This window comes from Eubalaena glacialis, chromosome 2 (assembly GCF_028564815.1).
Source record: "Eubalaena glacialis isolate mEubGla1 chromosome 2, mEubGla1.1.hap2.+ XY, whole genome shotgun sequence".
Lineage (NCBI taxonomy): Eukaryota > Metazoa > Chordata > Mammalia > Artiodactyla > Balaenidae > Eubalaena > Eubalaena glacialis.
The window spans coordinates 31988733-32008386 of NC_083717.1; the positions used below are offsets into that span (position 1 = coordinate 31988733).

A 19654-nucleotide genomic window follows, 5' to 3' on the forward strand; every position below is an offset into this window, starting at 1 on the left:
ATCCTTCTGGAGACAGACCCTGGGGGTGTGAGGGGAGCGGGCAGGCGCCCGGCCCACAGCTGTCCCTCTGTGGGACATGTCCCCAGCTTCTGGGAGGAATGCAGGCCCCTGGCTTAAAGCTTTTTTTTTTTTTTTTTTTTTTTAAATGTGTATCACATGACGGGACACCTGCCCCCGTCATCTGCTAGCCATAGGTTTCCTCTCCGGAGCCCATTCACCTGCCTCGTTCTGGGCGCTGCAGGGCCATACCCCTGGGCCCCCCTGAGCTGAGGCCCCTTCCCTCCAGCTCTCACCCCAGGGTGTGGGCCATCCCTGCCTAGTGGCTCACAGCATGGAACTAAGATCCCGGCCAGAGAAGGGGCCCGGCTTGCCCAATGTCCCTTGATAACATGCTGGAACACAGCCCAGGGCTTCTGACCAGAGCCCATGCTCACCCCACATCCCCATGCCAGGGGACACCGGGACCAGGATGGTGACCACAGAACACAGTCAGTGATGGGAGCACTGCCAAGTCCTGCTATCAGCGAGACGGGCTGCAGGGTGGCCCCAGGGAAGGAGCCAGGCTATAGGTGGGCCGGCTTTCTGCTCTATACATGCACACACCTCTCCCAGAGATGATTCCAATCTGAACCAGGAGAAGCCCGAGCCTCCCACTCTCCCTTATCCAATTAGTCGGGAGCTTGTCTCCTGTGGGGATGGTGCCTGGAGCCCTCAGACCTGGCGGGGAGGCCCCCACCTGGAGCCGGGCTGTGAGGGGCGGAGTTAGAGGAAAGCTGGGCGGCCACTTCTCCGTCAACAAACCAGCCACACGGACAGCTTTCCATCATGACCTCAGGTTTATTAGTGGTATTAGCGAGTCTTCCCAAGGTCAGCTGCATGCAACACACAGGTCACCCTCATCCAGTGGTCCTAGAGCTTAGTTACTGCATGGTAAGGCTTCTTAAGTCACAGTGTATTCTTCAAGGCCTGGGCCAAAGAGAGAGACTTCCAGACAAAATGACATCGTGAACTCTGAGCTCTGCGGGGCAGATCTAGACTATGCTGCACTTGACCTACACGCACTGGAACACTGCTCACGGCGACGGCACCCGGACGCGCGGGCCCCTGGGGACAGCAGGCTCCAGGTGTCCGGGGAGGGTCTGGTTTCCGAGGGGGGAGCTCACGTGTGGATGCGTGTGTGTAGACAGATTGTAACGAGGCCGCCGGCCTGTGTGGGAGGCTGCCGGGGGCGTCCAGGGCCAGCAGACAGGCGGACGTGGTCACGGGTCGTCGGAAAATCCTAACGTCTGAAGAGCAGTTTGTTGTCAAAAGTCAAAATGGTGATGTCGTCTAAATAGGCATGGAGTTTTGAGGTTGTGGATATCACCATTTACGTAACTCAGGGATGTCTCCTTTCTCGGGAAATACAACCACGTGTCCCCCAACTTCAGTGACCGGTCCCATCCTGAGAGCTGGCTGCCCACACTCAGCCATCGGGGCAGTTGGGCGCCCTCCCCGCAGGAACCCGAGCCCCAGCCGAGGGCGGGGCACACCGCTGCTGCCCCCTGGAGCGCGCTGTCCTCGAGGGGCTCCCTGCACAGCCGCATCCGGGGGCACCCACGTTCGCCCTCCACGGCTCCACACCACATGGACGTACAGACAAAAGCTTGTCCGTCGCAATGAGAAAATTCAGAATGTGGCAAAATACGTGACTGTTCTACAAAGACTGGTTCCTGTGACTCTCCTTGGATAAAGACCCCTTTTTGTCCAAAAAAAAAAAAAAAAGTGGGTGGTGAGGGCATGCCCTTCAGAGGAGCCAGTGTCCTCGGGTGGGCTGTGGGTTCAGGGGTCGGGTCCTGGGTCCAGCTCCCGCTCCTTGGGGTGAAGGTGGGCAGCCTAGATGTACAACGGGGTCTCCTGGCCTGTGAGGAGCCTGAACATGGCGGCAGGCATGGTCTTCATATGGATCTGCCAATGAGAGAGAGGGGCTGACCCAGCCCTCCCTGCCTCCACCTCCCCCCCTCCGTCCCCTCCATGCGAGGCCAGCGATGCCCAAGTCCCCTGCGCGTGTCCTGTGTAAAGTACCAGCGTCCAGAGGGGAGGAAGAATGGCCTGCGCGCTGTCAACAACAAATTGGCACTTGTCATGGGCACTTGCCATCTACCTCTACCAGGATTAAATCAGGTGCCGCTGCAGCTGCTGACCTTCAACACCCCCTGAAAGGGATTCAGGGTGGAGATCAGGAACGAGGCCCTCTGTGCTCCGGGAAAAACTGGCAGAACAGGTCTTCAGATAGTTTGATATTTTCAGGAGCCGATTTTTTGAGCCCAATTCTCGTATCTCCTCACATCTAGAAAAACACTGAAATCCTTCCTGGTGACGTCTGTTCCTCATGACTAGCAGTAACCTTCATGAGACTAGCATAACCTTCTGCAAAAAATACGTGCTCCATTGCATGTACTCCCCCTTCACGAAAATCACATGTATACTGACCTTCCGCCCTGCCTCTTTGGAGCAGTTTCCCAGACCTATATGAAATGCTGTCTCCCGGGCTACAGTCCTCATTTTGCCCAAAATAAAACAACTCACAACTCTCACGTTGTGCATTTGTTCAAGTCGACACCGTGGTCACCGCCCCTGATGGCGGCTTAGAAAGCATACCCTGACTGCACAGACTGTGACCTGGGCGCCCCGTCCAGGTCTTTAGAGGGTTTTACACGTGGTCAAGGGCTGGTTTTCCCTACAGCTCAAGCTGACACCAGGTGCATGAAAAGTTGGACTTTTGACCGTGCACTGAGCTGAAGGCAGGCTGGGGCGCCCAGGCCTCCTTGGAAACTGCAAGGGGCAAGCTTTGCCTCAGTGTGAGACCCAGAGGCTCACACACAAAGTGCGTGTGCGGCAGGCGGAGGCCTGGAGCCCCCCAGCCCCTGGGGGTCAGTTAGCAAATGAGCCTTTGGGGCCTGACCTCAGTCCCTGGCGCCACAGAGGCTGGGTACGCCAGCAAGGCAGAGGCGGCTGCCCGGAGAGGCCGACCGTGGGGGGCAGGTACCCTAAATCCCGCCTGGGACCCGGGCTCTGCTTCTGCTTCCTTTAAGCACTCTGCTCCACAGGCTAGCCCGGGACCCGGCCGTGCTCAGGCCCCTGTGGGTGACCACAGCTCTAGGGGGTGGGCTGGCAGACCTCCAGTGCCCAGGGAGAGGCGGCCGCAGGTGCAGCCAACCCCCCGGGCCTGCCCTTCCTCGGGCAAGCCGCTCTCAGGCCTTATCTGACCAACCCAGATGGCCAGTCTGGCCGAAGCGTTTTCTTGTCACCCAGGCTCCCCCCCTGGCCCCCAACACCAGGATCTGTCTGATCCACTTAGATGTTTGCTCCTTCATCAGCCTGCGATGGCTTTTCCCATCAGAAGATTCATTCTAATTTCTCAATCTGAAACCCACCCCCAAGGCCCAGCAAAACACCAGGTCTAGTTGACCGGTGACTCATTTTCCAAACGTGCTCAGGGATGATGGGAAACACAGGCAGACAAGCTCATCTCCCAGGACCAGCCAGTCCAGCACGAGGTCCGCCCAGGCTGAACGGCTTCCCACACCCTGGGCCTGAGGTCCAGCCTGACTGATACCCATTCACCTCAGGTCCAGACAGTCGGACACATTTCTCCCGCTCCCAGCCCAGCTCCCCCGCCCAGCTGATGGCCCCAGCCGGGCGGCTGTCTCGAAGCATCTACTTAGGACAAATGGATTTTCCTTTCTTTGAAGCCATTTGTAAGAGAAGGCTAATGGCGCCTACCTGGCCCCCTGCTTCCTGAGAGCCGCTGTCTGCCACCACCCACGCAGGGAAACAGGCCTCCTCCCCCGGCCTCGGGACTTTCACAAAATACTGAATGGGTCAACGTGGCCCCAGGAGAGGTGTCCTGACCGGACATGATCCGAAGGCCCCTCAGGGAACAGCACCCTACTCCCCCCACCAGCCTCCAAAGAGGAAGCCGTGCCCTCTCCCCACACAGCCCCTGGGTCCCCACCGCCCTCAGAATCAAACCTAAACTCCCCGCCCGGCACCTGCATTCATAGCCGTCCCACGTCACCCGCCTCTCAGCGCTGTCTGCCCCTTCTGCGCTGCTCTCACCCAGGCTTCACCCAGGGAGATACTCACCCATTCACCCTGACTCCCCGCTTCCCACACACCTACACACACCCACCCCCGCACCGGGGAGGCCTCCTTCCCAGCACTGGGCTGGTAGCCCCACTCCCAGCATCTTACGTCCCCCGCTGAGGTACCCTGCTCCCTCCTGAGCTCCCCGCTCTGTACCCCGTCCACCCTCACGCTGGCATGGCATCGCACTGATGCCAGAAAGCAGAAAAGGAGGCGGGGTACAGCCAGCAGAGTGGGAGAGGGGAGCACAGCAGGGCCGGCCTGCGCATGCCCACCCCCATCCCATCAGCCACAGTTACCCGGGGTGAGGAGGGGATGCCAGACCCCGCTTGCAGCAGGCTCCCCCGTGGGAGACACAGCCGTGCTCAGCTGATGCAGCCCCTAGAGGAGGCTCACGGAGGTACAGGTGGGAGCACGCCAGACAGCAGACGTGCCCAAGTCCCCGCAGGGACAGGCTCTCCCAAGAAGGGAGGCTTTGCTCTGGGGTACTTCCCCAGCACCTTATACACGCCCTCGGGGATTAGATGTCGGCCATGGAAACATCTGGGCTCCGAGAGCCCGGTTCTGGCTTCGGGCAGTGACCTCTCACCTCTCCCACCGAGTTGGACAGCGCCTGGACGATCTTCTCGTGGGCCGTGGCCACCACGCTCTGCCCGTTGATCTCGATGATGCGGTGGCCCACGCGGACGCCACCCCGCTCCGCGATGCCCCCTCGCATGAGGCTGCAGATCTAAGCGACACGGGGGCGGGGGGTGGTCGGGTCAGCACAGGGTCCCCGCCGCGCTCACCGGTCGCCTCCAGCCCCCAAAGACGGGGAGAAGAATTAATCACACGCAGGATGAAGCCCCAGGGCAGACGCTCCTACATGCCGTCTGCCGACTCACAAACTGGGAGGTTACGGTTTGGAATGTGTTTGAAAATGGGAGACCCGTCCCCCCCGCCCCCCACCGCCCTCGCTGGTTGGAATCTGCACCCCCCGCCCCAGCCACCCGGAGCCTCTGTTCCTGGGTCAGGGGTGTGGAGGCCAGGAGGTGTGCAGGTAAAGCCCATTCTGGCAGATCCGCCAGCAGCCACTCTGCTCCTCTTTCCAGTGAAAACAGTCACTGCTCCCCCGTCACGGGGAGGTGGTGATTTCACCAGCCGACAAATGGAAAGAGATGATGCAGCCCCCATGTGTGTGAGATCCACTAAAGATTGGGTGTCAGAAGGTGGGGTCCATGCAGACAGCAGGGAGGGCGAGCAGCCCCAGGGCCCATGGAGAGCGGAGGGGGGGGGCAGCTGCACCCGGGGGGTCCCGGGGGCCCTGTGGGAGCCATGGGAGGGGGGTGGGATGAAAGCACTGCAGCAAGAGAGGCTGGGGCGGGAGGGAGCAGGGAGGGCGCCAGGCCTCTCATCCACCCCCAGCCGAGGGCAGACGGCAGCGTCCCTGGGGCCGAGGCTGCCCGAGAACAACCACACCCGCACTGGAGGTCTCCCCTGTCCACCCCCGCCAGGCACCTCTACCCTGGGCCCCTTGCAGCAGTATCCCAGCCGTCCTGCCTGAAGGCTGCCCTGTACCAGACGTGTTTGAGGATGAGGAAGGCCGAGCCCAGAGTCTGGTGGGAGGAGAGGCCCAGGCTGGTGGGACCCTGTCCCCCGAGTGCCCGGGGGACACCCCGCATCACCTGACAGCCTCGTTGTACCCACGGAGGCCTTGGTCTGTACGGTTTCCTCAACCCAAAAATGCCACCAGGAGCTTTTTAGGGCTTTCGAGGGGTCCTCGTATGATTCTGGTCAGCATCCTACAAGGTCAAGGGTCGGCCTACCCGCAGGAGGCGCAGGTGCAGGCAGGACGGCCAGCCCTCCCCCCAACTTGGTGTTCTTCCCTTCCCACCGCGAGGCTCAACGCTGCGAGGCCTCCTCCACGCCCTGTGCTGAACGCCGCCCCCGCCTGGGGCCCCTATCTGGGTCATAGCCCCTTCCCATCCCAGCCCTGGCCGGGCTGCTCCACTGGCTAGGGGCTGACTCTCCACCCCCGGACAGGACCCCTCCACCCCATCTGCCCGTGCTCTCCCTCGGCACTGGCCTGGCATCTTTTGAAGGCTGAGATAGGCTGAAAGGCCACTGACCCCAGGCTGGCCCTGGCACCCTTGCAGGACTCCCACGTCGTCTGTTTTGTGGTCTTTCCAGATCCACTTTGTGTGTGTGTGTGCAAATCCCAGTGCGGTGCCTGAAGCCCTCGAGGTCCCTCCCAGCCCTCTCTTCTAGGAGACACAGATGCAAGCTGACGTCGCAGCCCAAGGCCACTCCTACAGCAGAGTGGGCCAGGGTCCTGGACCCCAGGCACCTGGGCCAGACCGGACTCAGGGTGGAGAAGGAGAAGCGGGCTGACCCCACCACCCATTTTCCAGTAAGGGGAGCACCCATCCTGTGCTGTGAAGGCTCTGCTTACTTGTCAGTATTAAGGATTAACTTTTATTCCCCCTGCCCCCCACCCAGATGATTTAAGGGCATTTTGTGCCCAGTGTAACTGGCTCTTCGAAGATCCAGGCTTCAGGATGACCTGGCAGGTGTCAGGCATGGTCCAGGTGCTCCTGAGGGAGCTGGGACACCCCATAGCAGGCGCTGTTTCCCTAAGTCCCTAGTGTTAGCATCTTCCCTCATGGTGGAGATTTGGGGACAGAACGTAAAGAGGGGAAGGGGACAGGGAGAGGGAGAAACTAGCTTTGCACCTTAGGAGGGGGTTGCCAGGACGATGGACTCAGACCCTGGCAGGGGACCTCGGCTGGAACCTGGGGGGCCAGGCTGGCAGAGGGGGCAGGAGGGGAGCAGAAAGTGCTGAGGAGAGGGCCATGTGGGCACACGCCTGCACACACAAACACACATGCACGTACACATGCGTGCGGGCGGCTGGCCTTCCAAAACGAGGCGTGCCCCCAGAACCCAGGGCCTTCGGCTGCTCTAATTTCTCAGGGTGCACCTCTCAGGAGGAATGCTGGTGTCTCCCAGCTGGGGACGTCCTGATCTCTTCCATGGTGTTGTGGGAACAGAGAGGAGGGGTCCATTTAGAAGGAGCGTTAACTGGCTCAGCTGGGGCCTGTCTGCAAACGAATGCCTTGTACTTTGGGCGTAATGAAGCTGAAAATGGGAAAAGCGCTTGTGCAGGACTAACTCAGGGGTCAGCAGACTTTTCCAGGGACGCGGGGAACTTATCTGCGGGGCCCACGTGATCCATGGGCTCGGCGGGCCCTGCAGTCCCAGTGGGAGGAAAGGCGGCTGGCTGGCCACGACAGGGCCTTGTAGGCACCTCTGTGGCTTGGTTATTGACACCTGGGATCCTAGATGCAAACGGGACAGCCCCTGCCCAGCTCACAGATGGCTCAGGTCCATGGGTGCGCTCGCCCACTGACCCCGACCGCGCACTCCAGCATCTGATACGGGCAGAGGGCAAGCTCCCCACGACAGCCATGCAGGCCAACGCCTGCCCTGCCACTGCCCAGCAGGGAGCCTGGGGAAGGTCCCTTCAGCTCCCTGTTCCTGCGTCCTCATCTGTGCATGGGGACAGGGGATGCCCTCCCTAACCAGACCAACACACAGACACGGGCTCTAGAGGGAAGCCCCAGGTTTGCAGGTTGAGCTGGCCGGATGGTGGCCTTTCCCGGTTCCTAGAACTGACAAACAGATGGACTGACACCCCAGACAGACACCCCAGCAGGCCTACAAGTCTTGCAACAATGGAACTGGACAGACTGGAGAACCAGAAGTCCTGCATGCCCATGTTCACGGCAGCTCGGTTCACAGTAACCAAGAGGTAGAAGCAACCCAAGTATCCATCAGTGGAGGAATGGACAACCAAAATGGGGCGTTTCCACACAATGGAACACGATTCAGCCTTAAAAAGGAAGGAAATCCTGCTACACATGCTACGACGTGGATGAACCTTGAGGACATTTTGCTGAGTGAAACAGGCCAGTCACAGATGGACAAAAACCGTATGATTCTACTCATATAAGGTACCTAAGTATGTCATATTCGATGACATAAGTACCTAAGTACGTCATATTCAACTTCACAGGACAGGAAGTAGCACGCTGGTCACCAGGAGCTGGGGGACCGGGAGGTGGGGAGTCAGTGTTCACGGGAACAGACTTTCAGTTTTGCTGATGGAAACAGTTCTCGGAATTGGTTCTACAACAATGTCAACGTGCTTAACGCTGCTGAACTGCATGCTGGAAAATGGTTGAGATGGTAAATTTCACGTTAGTTGTATTTTACCACAATTAAAAAAGCAAACAAAAACAGGAAAAGCAGATGTTCTAGGAGAGAGTTGGGGCCAAAAGAAAAGGGGGAGAGAGGGGCAGATTTCACAAGGTAATCCAGCTTCTCAGCCACAGGGCCTCTTGTTTTAAAGAAAAGACAAGCTACACTGAGATCCTCCGGGCCAGTGCTCAGGCTGGCAGCCCCCAAACACACGCACCCGAGTGCGCGCGCACACACACACACACGCACCGGTGCGCGCACACTGACAGCCATGCAGAGGGCCCCTCCCCCTCACCTCTCACCTGACAGCACCCAGATGTACCTGACGCCCCAGCGCTGGGACATACTTCACCTAACTGCTCACCCTAGACATTTAAGCAGGCACCTGCCACAGGCAACGTTTCTGGAGGCATCAGGCAGAAAACGGCAGCGGGTTTGCATTGGGGCTGACAAACACCACCTCCGGCCTGGCATTCCGCCACCTGCTCTCCAGCCACGGCCTCCCGGGTGCTCTCAGGGCGAGGAAGCCCCCGGGAGCCACCACGGCCCCTGCCTCCTGGCCCCTAGCACGTGCACCCCCATTCACAGAGGCAGGATGCCAGCTGGTGGGTGGGTGGCGCTGGGGGCCACGCGGCTCCTCGTCCACAGCTGGCCCCAAGCTCACACACCGTGGGACTCGGACCCTGGACCAGCAGCAGAGGCACTGAGCAGTGGGCGGCACCAGGACCCCTGTGTGCACACCTGTGACCCGGGAAGGGCAGCCTGGCAACGCTGTCTTCAGAATCAGGAGGTAATATTTCCCCAGTTCCAGACCCCAGATCTGCTGTGACCCTGAACCCCACACCCCCAAACCTTCTGGGAAGCCCCCCTGGCCTCAGCCTCCCAGCCACTCATACCAACCTGGGAACATTCCCACACACCCCCGGCGCAGAGACCCCTCCTGTACCTCCCCAGGGATGCACCCCCGCCAGCCTCCCCTCCCCCATCTCTGAGAGGGAAGGCTCAGGGCCAGGCCACACTCAGGCCACCCCACACCTGTCCTCTCCACTGCCTCCCCTTCCTCTCCCGCTCGCTTGAATTCAGCCCCCACAAAACTCTAGGCAGAGCCCCCCTTCCTTGTGTCTCCTCCTCCCCCTTCCCCACCTCAGTCCCCACGGCCTCCCCAGTTGTGTGACCCAGGGAAAGTTACTAAACCTCTCTGTGCCCCAGCTTCCTGACCAGTCCCCATGCTCCTTCTTGGGCTGTAGTGAGGATTAAAATGAACTGGCTGGAGGGAAGTATTTGCAGGGGAAGGATTTTGCTTTTTTTTGCGGGGGGGGCGCATCAGGCCCCAAGAACAGGCAAAGCCCTTGGCCACCCCCCAGGAGCCTGGCCTTGAGGGGAAAGCTGGCCCTGATGCATCACGCCATCCCCCTGCAAGGCTTGCAATGGGACAGAGGCTGCACCTTACAAAGACCATGAACCAGGCCCACCTGGATGGCGAGCTCCCCGGGGCCATGCAGGAGGGAGAGCCTAGGCCCCACAAGGCTGCCCAGCAGGGCAGGGGCAGCCCTCAGGGTCACACAAGCAGGGCCCATCTCAGGGGCTGCCGGTCACTGACAGTCCTCCCTACCACCCACCCGCCCCCACCCCAGGGAGGGAGGTCCAGCAGACGGCACCCAGGCAGGCCCTGCATGGTGGCTCAGGGTGTCAGGGGCAGGTCTAAGGCCCGCCCAGCTGCTCCCCGGGCCTGGGGTCCAGGCCCATCCACACGGTGCTCATAGCAGCTGCAGGCAGGGACCCTGGGCAACCTCCTGCACGGCCCCGGGCACATGTGTGTGCAGAGCAGCCGGGCAGGGTGGTGCCAGCTGGACCACCAACTGGCCAACTCCCGGGGCAGATGCCATGTTCCGGAAAGAAATTCTGAGGGGGTGCAGACAGCCTGGCCGGGCCCCTGTGCTTGGGTATGGTGCCAAGGGGCCTTTCTTCTCTGCAGAGTTTGGGCCCAGTGGGCCCTCCTTGGAGGTCTCGGTGTACTTCATGGATTTTCTCAATCTGCCCAGAAAGCTTCAGTGACTTGCCCAGTGTCACACAGCTGGGAAGGTACGGCCAACGTCAGCTTCAGATGCACCCACACCCTTTCCTTCTTCGTCTTGGGCACCAGCTGGACCACCTTCCCGGCCAGCCCTGTGTTTGTGGGGCATGTGACTCAGCCCTGTCTGGCCAGATGGATGTAGACAGAAATGGCAAGAGCCACATCTACGCCCCCGTCTCCCCGCAGCTGCCGGTCAGACAAAGAGCGCCCTGGGGGAGGGTGAGCCTGGGTCCCTGAGCGACCCTGTGGCGCGAAGCCCCCTCCCACGTTGGACTGTGACCCGAACGACAGATCAGCTCTCAGTCCGCTGAGATCCGGGGAACATCTGTTACAGCAGCAAGTGCGCCCTAACCCAGAGGGGACAGAGCTGTCCTGTGACTCTCCCCAGCCCCGAGTAAACTCTCCACACTCCTGCACCAGGTAGTGACGGGGGAAATTCTCTCATTTGTAGTCCTGTTTCTAGAACGTTCTCCCGATGTGTCCCCTCTGTGACCGTGGAGGGACACACACGTCTTCCCCCTCAACCTGACACCACCCCCATCCACTGCACAATCTCTTCCTTGGCTTTTTAGCACTCTGGGCTGGCTTAAGCAATCTGGAAATGACCGGCCTTCCCTCTTCTGTCCTCCATCTGTGGCCACATCCCTGCCCACTGGGACCTTTGCAGGAGAAACGACCCAGGAAACAGAGCTCACGCAGGTCGAAGAGGAGGTGGGAACTCTGGAGGGAAGAACTCCGGCCTGAGGAACAGGCACAGACTTTTGGCCAGACCAGCACTCATTCAAGCCCAGCATCACCTCCTCCCGGAGGCCCTCCTGCCTCCTCAGTGGCTGGAGCCCCGCCTGACACAGCTCAGGAACCTCACACACGGCTCTGAATGGGTGAGTGAATGAGCGAATGAATGAATGAACAAATGAATGAGTGGGTGGGTGTCTTGCACACAGTGACTCTGACACTGCCATCGGCTGCGGGTCCCAACTGCAGGGGTGGGAGGGCTCCTCTCTCCACTCCAGAGCAGGGGTCTGCAGAGAACAGCCACCACTGGGACGAGGGTGCCGAGGGCGGGGCTGGAGGGACCCATGCCATGACCACACGCTGGCCCGCCCGCCCTGCCTGGCCTGGCTGCTGGCAGCCGTGCCCAATGGCTGGGACCTGCCCCATCAGACAGGAGCGGTTCTGGAGGGACGGAGCGCTGCCCCCCAGCTCCCTGCACCAGGCCCTCCACGTGCACAGTGGAGGCTGCCGAGGGCCGAGCGGACTCACGATGCCGTTCTGCACGCTGAAGCCCAGCTGGTACTTGAGGTCCGGCCGCTTGATGAGGACGGTGGTGACCGGCGGGCAGCTGACGATGTTGAGCTTCACCTGCGTCTGGTTCTTCAGACCCTGCAGAGCAGGAATGGGAGGCCCAGTGGGTCTCAGATGCCGCGGGGAGGACAACCTCAGGGGCCTGGGTGAGCCAGTGGCAGGGCAGAGCCCCGGGAGCTGGGGGACCGAGCCAGGCAGACCCCTCTCAGCCCCGGTGTCCCTCTGTGCGTGAATGCAGGCATCACCCTGACCGGATGCAGGGGTGCCGGGCATCCCAGGTGGCAGTGCGTGCCGTGATCCCTGTGCTCTGGTGTGCCCTTTGACCTGGGCAAAAAAAAGCTGCCCTGGGGGCAAGGCCAGGCTCCGAGCGCCCCTGTGCACAACCAAGAGGCTGGCACCAGGTCACCCTTGGCGGTGCCCAGGAGGGGCCCTGGCCATGCTGAGTGCAGGAGGACTTCCTGTTTGGGAAGATGGTGGGGGCACCTTCCTCAAAACAAAGCATCCTCCAGTGATGGACTCTCAGGCTGGGGGTGGGGCGAGGACAGGGTGTGGCCGGCAGGGCGGAAATCTGTCAGCAGGAGGCTCTGGTGTCGGTACCGAGACAGGCCAAGGGAGACCTCAGGCCCCAGAGGACAGTAGATGCCGCGACCATGGTCCTGGGGTTGGGTGGGGGGAGGGGAAGGGGCCCAGCCTGAACGTGGCTGCAGCAGCAGGGAGCTCCTCCTCTGTGCACATGTGTGCATATGCATGTGCGCGCGCGCGCGCGCACACACACACACACGGCCCCATCAGAGCCCAGGTTAGAAACTGCCCCAGGTGCTGCAGCCCTCAGAGCGAGGGTCCCGGCTGGCCAAGCCTCTGGCACCTCTGATGAAGGCCTCTTCTGTGTCTGTCTGTCTGTGTAGCTACACGGTACCCACTGCGTCCCCAGGTCCAGGAGCCCGCTCACAGGGCCTTCATCTCTGAGTGACAAGGGAGAACAGAGGCCCATCCTCCAGCCCCGAGACCACAGCAGGGCTGGAGGGAATGAGCCGCGGGACAGATGGCCCCCCGTAGGCTGAGCCACTGTCTGGACCCTTGAACAGAGCAAAGGCACCGCCGTGCTGAGGTCCCCTTGGATGGCTGCCCGACGCTTCAGCCCGGGGGGCTCTCACAGACAAGTAGGGGCCACCTGTTTGTGTCCCCTCAGCGTGACCCTCTCTAGGGAGGGTCTGCACCTCCCGAACCTGCAGGCTAACGGGTCAGACAGTGAGAGCAGCCTCCCAGCTCAGATCCGGACAGGGGAACCAACCTCCCTGTTTGCCCAGCAGGTGAGACTGTCAGCGAAAAGTCCCAGGCAAACTAAGACAAGCTGGTCACCTGACATCTACAGGTCCTCGGCCCTCACCTGGGGCAGCCCAGGTCCCTCTCTGATGTCAGGGCCATGGTACAGTCTTGGGTTCAAAGTCACTGGGTGGGTCTCTCTGGGCTCAGCATTCTGGTGGGTCAGGGGGGATTACAAAGCAGCGAGGATATAGCGAGGTGGGGCCCTGTGCCCACCTTGATGATGCCCTGGCAGGTGGCGAGCGGCAGCCCCACCAGGCTGGTGCCGTTAATGGACATGATCTGGTCGCCGATGCTCAGCTTCCCCGAGCGGGCAGCCGGACCTCCGTTCATCATGTTGGCCAGGATCACGGTGGGCAGGATGGAGCCCCAGCCCGACTCCACCACCACCACACCCAGGATCTCACCCTTGTGCTTCTCCAGCTGCAGCTGCAAGGAAATGGGTAGGGTAAGAGAGGCCCACCTGAGATGGGGGCTGGGGGCTGCGCCTCTGCCCAGCACCCCAGAAGGACCAGCCCGAGCCGGGCCAGGTGCCTTCCCTGCCCTCAGAACCGAGGCCACCTCCTCTCGGCCAGCCTGCTGTCTCCCTGGCCCCGTCCAGCTCTGGCCCCCAAGCCCTCCTGGGACCCACCCAACCATCCTGGGAACCAGGAGCACAGACCCCCTCCTCTAGCCCCAAGCTCGGCTCCAGTGTCCCGGCTCCTGCCCCCCACCCTCCCAGACCCCCGGAGGCTAGAGGGACGCGTTCTCAGAGTCCAGATGCACACCCAGCCCAGCCCCCGCTCTTGTCTGGAAAAGTCCTTCTATTTTCTCTCTGCCTCACGGGTCACTCACAGAAAGCTGCCTGTCATTCATTCGTTCAGCAACAAGCCAGGATCATTCACTCATTCCCAAGCAGTTAGGGTACAGGCCACCCCCAGGGATTTGCTCCTCTTCTCAGGAGAACTTTCTAGAGACCCCTGAGCAAAGCCACCGGAACCTGCCAAGGCTTCACTACGGGCGGCTTCCCAGCACCCTGGGCAGAGCCCCAAGTTCCCCATTTTCAAGATGCCTCCCGCACGCTTTCCAGAAACACCTCGGGGGGCTGAGCTCCCATCTAATAGCGGCATTAAAAGGCACATTTTTCAAGGTCATTTTAAGACTGACCGTCAGCAGCTTCTTCCCTACAACAGTACCGCATTTCCCACGCAAGTGCTTGCTGCGAAGGCAGGGGCCACACACCAGGAAGGCTCGACCTCGCCCAGCCCGCCAGCTGTGCCCCCCGCCCCGGGCACCCACCTCCTTGCAGTTCTCTGAGTTGGAGAAGTGAATGAGGTCGTCGTTGTACATCTCCTGGGTGTTGATGATGTCGCTGTACTCCTTCTGGCTCAGGTCCTCGGGGTTGATGCCGTTGGCCCGCAGGAACTCCTGGTAGGCCACGCTGAAGGCCTGGCCGATGGACTGGGCAATGAGCTGAGCCTGTGGGGAGGGGCGCCCAAAGGAGATGGGCAGGCGCACGGGCCCCGAGGGGGGGCCACGGCACAGCCTGCACGGGGGCCCCTGCCTGGGCTCCGAGGAGCCACAGAGAGACCGTGGCCCGGGTCTCTGTGGGGGGAGCCCTTCTGCTGCCGGTGCCCTGCCTGCCCCCATCCGAGCTTCCTTACATCCCAGACATCCTAAGACAAAGCACAGTTTCCAATAACGTCTGGGGAAATTATTAATTATTTGCTAATGATCATAGTTTCGTTGCTTTCACTGGCGACTGTACTATATTTTCTTTTCACCCATCTTTTTTTTTTAACAAGTGTGTTTTATTTATTTAAATATTTATTAATTTTTATTAAATTAATTTAATGAAATTTAAGTTAATTTATTTAAAATTAAATTAATATTTATTAAATAAATATATTTATTTGGCCCATGTGGGATCTTAGTTCCATGCCCCGTGCAGTGGAAGCGTGGCCCCCTAACCACTGGACCGCCAGGGCAGTCCCCCACCCATCTTATTGCAAACACAGACTGGGGGGGTGCATCCTCTGGGGAGCGTCACAGAGACTGTCAGTCACCCACCCAGTATTTACTTCTCTGGAGCAAGAGGACCCAGTCCAGCTGCGGGGGGGTGGTGTGGGCAGGATGTGTGCCCAGCTGCCCTCGTGGGGCGTGTGGATGTGTCAGGCTGAGGCCAACGAGAAGCATGCAACCTTGGGGACACCAGCACAGGGCACATCACTGAGCAGGTCACTTCTTTCTACTTCAACAGGACCACTTCTATGGACTGGACTGGATCTGACACTGCAGACGCCCGCACTCTGAACAGTCACTGCCAAAGTTTACATGCCACCTGCTGGTGTGCAGATAAAGGACCATGGGAGGTGAGGGCTAAGGACCCAGCTCCTGGGCCACGTCAAGCACCCTGGCAGCCGGGCAGCCGGGGGAGAGCAGTGGGACCCCTCAGCAAACCTTGGGTCAACAGGGCCTGAAAACATGTGGAATTGAGGGGTTTGGCCTGAATCCCATTCTTGCTCTACACGCTGCATGATTCTCGGGCTGCAAATGAATAAGCCTTTGTGAAAGAAGCGGGCTGTGCCGGATAACAGAGGGAGAGCTCGGAGTCCTTCGATTCTAGACCAGACGGCCCTCCCAAATTGGGCCCCGAACGGTCTGCAGGAGGGAAGCCCGGGTCCACTAGGCAGGACCAAGCCCTGCCTGCCCCCAGGAGCAGCGTCCTGGCAGTTTGGCAGCTCTGCTCAGAGGGAGAACCAGCCACAGGCACGGAGCCCCGGGGCCACCAGGTGGCGCCACTGGCCCAGACGTGTATGGAGCTGGTGGAGGCAGCCCCGCGGTGGCAGGTCCTGGAGGGCGCCTGGCCTGAGGCTCAGGCCAAGCTGAGGATCCATCGGGGCCTCCAGGAGGAGGCTGGTCCCAGGATGGAGGGTGGAGGGCCGAGAGCCACCCGGCGGCCTGGATGTGCCCTGCCCCCCTGGGGTCTCAGGTTTGCTGACACCAGCTGCCCCCAGGCCTCTGGGTCCATCTTCCTCTGACTGGGGTCCCCTGGCTGGGAAGGGGGTGTGAGAGCATAGCTTCGTTCCCCCACCCACTGCCCACTGCCCTGAGCCTCCCCTTTGAGCTCTGCCCAGTCGGGGCCCATCACCTGGGGGAGCCCCTGGGAGGGCAAGGAGGTCCACGCCCAGGCTCCATGGGACGCAGTCTGGGAACCTCGGCGTCTTCCCACCAGCGGCTGGCTGCAGTCTCCCATTCCCTGTCTGCCCTGAGTCCTGGCATCCCTGCCACCTGAGCTGGGGCCAGTCCTGAGGGATCGCCCCTGCCCCCAGGTCACAGCCAAGGCTGTGAGCCCAGAAAGGTGGGGAGCGTCACGGGGGCCTCCCCGAGGGGCTGGCATTGGAGGCCGGCACTCAGGGGGCCTCCTGCAGGTGGGCGAATAGCGGGGGAGGCTGCCCTGCCCCCCAGCCCTTTCACTTCTTTGGCTCACCTGCACTGCCCTCCACTTTACAGAAGGGAAACGGAAACTCTGAGAGGGCCACCAGGGTCCTTAGGACCACCTTCCATTTTCTCCAGGTGTCCCCCTCTGTTCTCACTGGACCCTTGGATCCTTCACTCACCCCAGCAGCAGTCGGACCCTGATGGGGCCACCATCAGGGTCTGACTCTCAGGATGGCTGCTCCATCCCCTCACGCCCCTCCCAGCCCATCCTTCCCATGTGCCTTCAAGGACCACCTGGAGCCCCGCCCCCACCTTTGCTCTCAGCCTTCTCTCCCACGGAATAGAGAAACTCAGGCCACAGCAGCACTCAGGGCACAGTGGGCACCTCGGAGCCCCTTCCTGCTCCCCGAGCCAGCAGACTGTTCACCCCCTGCCACTTGTCCTGCTTCTTGCCTCACCTGCCCATCACCACCGCCCTTCTCCAGGGCCCATCACATCCCCCCAGGCCGGGTCTCTGAGACTCCTCGAGCCATGAGCCACACAAAAATTCCCAGGCAGGTGTCCACAGACATCTGTATAATGGTGAAAGGAACACGTGTGTGCACTAGTGAGTCTGTATGTAAATTTCCTCTCCTATAAATGTGTCATTGCTTCAAAGCACTTGGAGGTGACTTCAATTTCTCAGCAAAAAGGTCACTGCCTCCACCCACCCTGCATTCAAACATGAAAACACTGGGACCCTTCCCCACTGCTCCGGGTCCCTGACACACCCTCAAGTCCCTTGGTAACCGAGAATGCCCTTTCCAAGCATCCATGGAGGAGAGAGAACATTTTAAAATCCTGCTCTGGCAACAGCCCCAAGAACAGCTCAGCTGCTGCCTCCTGGGTGATCCTGAATCAGATCTGCCGTGGAGGGGCAGCCCAGAGACCCCGCTCACCTCCTGCCCTGCAGCTCCCTTCCCCGGTCCCTTTCTCCCTCTTCCAGGCTCAGAAAGATGCTCTCATCCCATCCAAGGAAGGAGTCAAAGGGCTTATGGTCTCTTTGCGAGTCTGCGGTATTTTAAACGTCAGAATTACAGTTGACCCATGAACAAAATGGGGGTTAGGGGCTGTGACCCTCCGTACAGTCTAAAAAAAATCTGTGTCTAACTTATAGTCAGCCCTCCGTACCCGCAATTCCTCCGTGTCCGCGGTTCATGATCGCGGAGTCAACCAAGGCGGATGGTGTAGCGCTGTAGCATCTACTACTGACAAAGGTCCATGGGTAAGTGGGCCCTCGAAGTTCAAACCCATGTTGTCCAAGGGTGCACTGGATTTTCCAACTTCTTATGGCCTGAAATGGCCATGAGCAAAAGCAGAGGCGCTTCCCCATTTGCAACCCTGGAGTGTGGGGCGTGCATCTCAACAGAAAAGTTAGTCAAGGGCTACTTTACTTGGGGAGAACAAGGTTTTGTTAAAGGACCTTGTCAAAGAGCTCCTCGGCATATTTAACTACGGTTCCATTTACAAACAGCTCCTGAAAAACGTATTTCATGAAGTGAAACAGAGCTGTGTTCATGGTCTCTGCAAACTCAGAGTGTTAGAAAAATCACCACTTCCACTGGAAGCGTCCATGATGGGGCACAGGATCCCCATCCTATACGTGCTTTTCTGGGACCACGGAGCCCAGGGGGCCTGGGCCGTCGGGAGGGGAACATCACGCCCGAGCATTTACTTACATCCTCGGACTCAAACACGTGGCAGATCATCTTATACTGCTTCTTCCCCTCCTGGGCCCCGGGGGTGGTCTCGATGCAGTCCTGGGAGGCTGAGCGCGGCATGCGGCGCCTGGCCATCAGCACCACGATGTTCCCAATGTCCGCGATGTAGGAGATGGTGCGAAGGGCGTGGTCCATCATGGTCTCCTGCCGGGAGAGGCATGAGAGGGCCTGCGTTACAGGGAACAAGCCCTAAAAAACACCCAAGTTTGGGGGCTCTCAGCCTCGACACTCCTGACGTTTGGGGCTGGACCATTCCATACTGTGAGGGTGTCCTGGGCACTGTAGGATGTTCAGCAGCATCCCTGGCCCCCACTCACTAGATGCCAGTGGCACCTCCTCCGTCCCAAGTTGTGATGACCACAAAGATCTCCAGCTGTGGCCAGATCTGCCCTGAGGCACAGAGTCTCCTGGGTAGAGAGCCACTGCCCCAGTGAACAGAGCATTTTAGGGCGGTGATTCCCAGTCAAGGTGATGTGCCTTCACCTTAGCCCTGCAGCTTCCAAAATGATGCTCGTGGGGGCATGATGCTGGGTGGGGCTCCCGGTCCTGTGGGGGAGGGGCAGCAGCTGAGGCCCGTCCCCACCTGATCGGAGGCCGTCTGTGGCTCTGGAGAAGGCGCCTCTCCCTGCAAGGCGGGTGCCTGGCCCAGACTTCCTGCCAAGCAGAGGAGGAAGGCTCCAGAGCCAGTGTTTCCCAGGGATGAGTTCGTCCCAGGAGCCCAAGCAGCATGGGCCTGGGCAGGGCGTCCTGAGGCAGCCCGTCTGACTCTGATGGATGGGTCTCCGCAGCCTTTCAATCCCCCCGGGGCCCTGGCGGGCCCATCACTCTCGATGGCTTTTGTCATCTGGCAGAAATCTCCACCAAGCATCATTCCCGGGACCTCTACCTAACAAGGCTGCTCACAGAGGCTCTGAGAAACTAATCAGCTGGTCTTTTATGCCTTTGTCCTCTTTCCAGAAAAGAAAATGGGGCATTTCTGCAACCTCTGCAGCCCCTGTCTTCCTCACAGAAGCCACTTCTGCACACTTGCTTTCCTGGAGCTGCTGTGTTTTCTGGCCAGCTCGGGGTGGGGGGGGTGGTGGTTTATAACCACAAGAACCCCCTTCCAGGAGGGGCTGCTGGAAAGGGGACAGTGAAGGTGGCTCTTCGGCATCTCTTGATTTCCAGCCACTTTCAGAAACACCTGACACAACCCCCAGGTGTCAGAAATGAGCTTCTCCCCATCTCCGAGCACCTGTCAGTGGCAGAGCCCGCTTCCTCCCAGACAAGGCTGCCCGCCACGTGGCCTCGTCCCCTTCCTGCCCCAACCGGCCACTCGAGTTCCCCCAGTCTCTGCATCTGTTCCTGCCTCCCAGCTTCTCTGCTAACGTTTCTTATTTTATAGTCAAACCAATTTCCTACCACC

The 19654-nt window shown here is 60.1% G+C and overlaps 1 protein-coding gene across 2 annotated transcripts in view; it reads right to left on the bottom strand.

Moving 5' to 3' along the window:
• Window positions 1-849: 849 nt before the first annotated feature.
• Window positions 850-19654, bottom strand: part of APBA2 (amyloid beta precursor protein binding family A member 2) — a 66825-nt gene continuing 48020 nt past the window's right edge. For both annotated transcript variants that reach the window (XM_061181698.1, XM_061181696.1), the window contains 6 exons: window positions 18208-18393; window positions 14348-14527; window positions 13286-13498; window positions 11705-11824; window positions 4718-4858; window positions 850-1947 (listed from right to left, as the gene is read on the bottom strand). In XM_061181698.1, the coding sequence (XP_061037681.1) occupies window positions 1876-1947; window positions 4718-4858; window positions 11705-11824; window positions 13286-13498; window positions 14348-14527; window positions 18208-18393 (912 nt within the window). In that variant the 3' untranslated portion in view covers window positions 850-1875. The remainder of the gene's footprint in view (window positions 1948-4717; window positions 4859-11704; window positions 11825-13285; window positions 13499-14347; window positions 14528-18207; window positions 18394-19654) is intronic.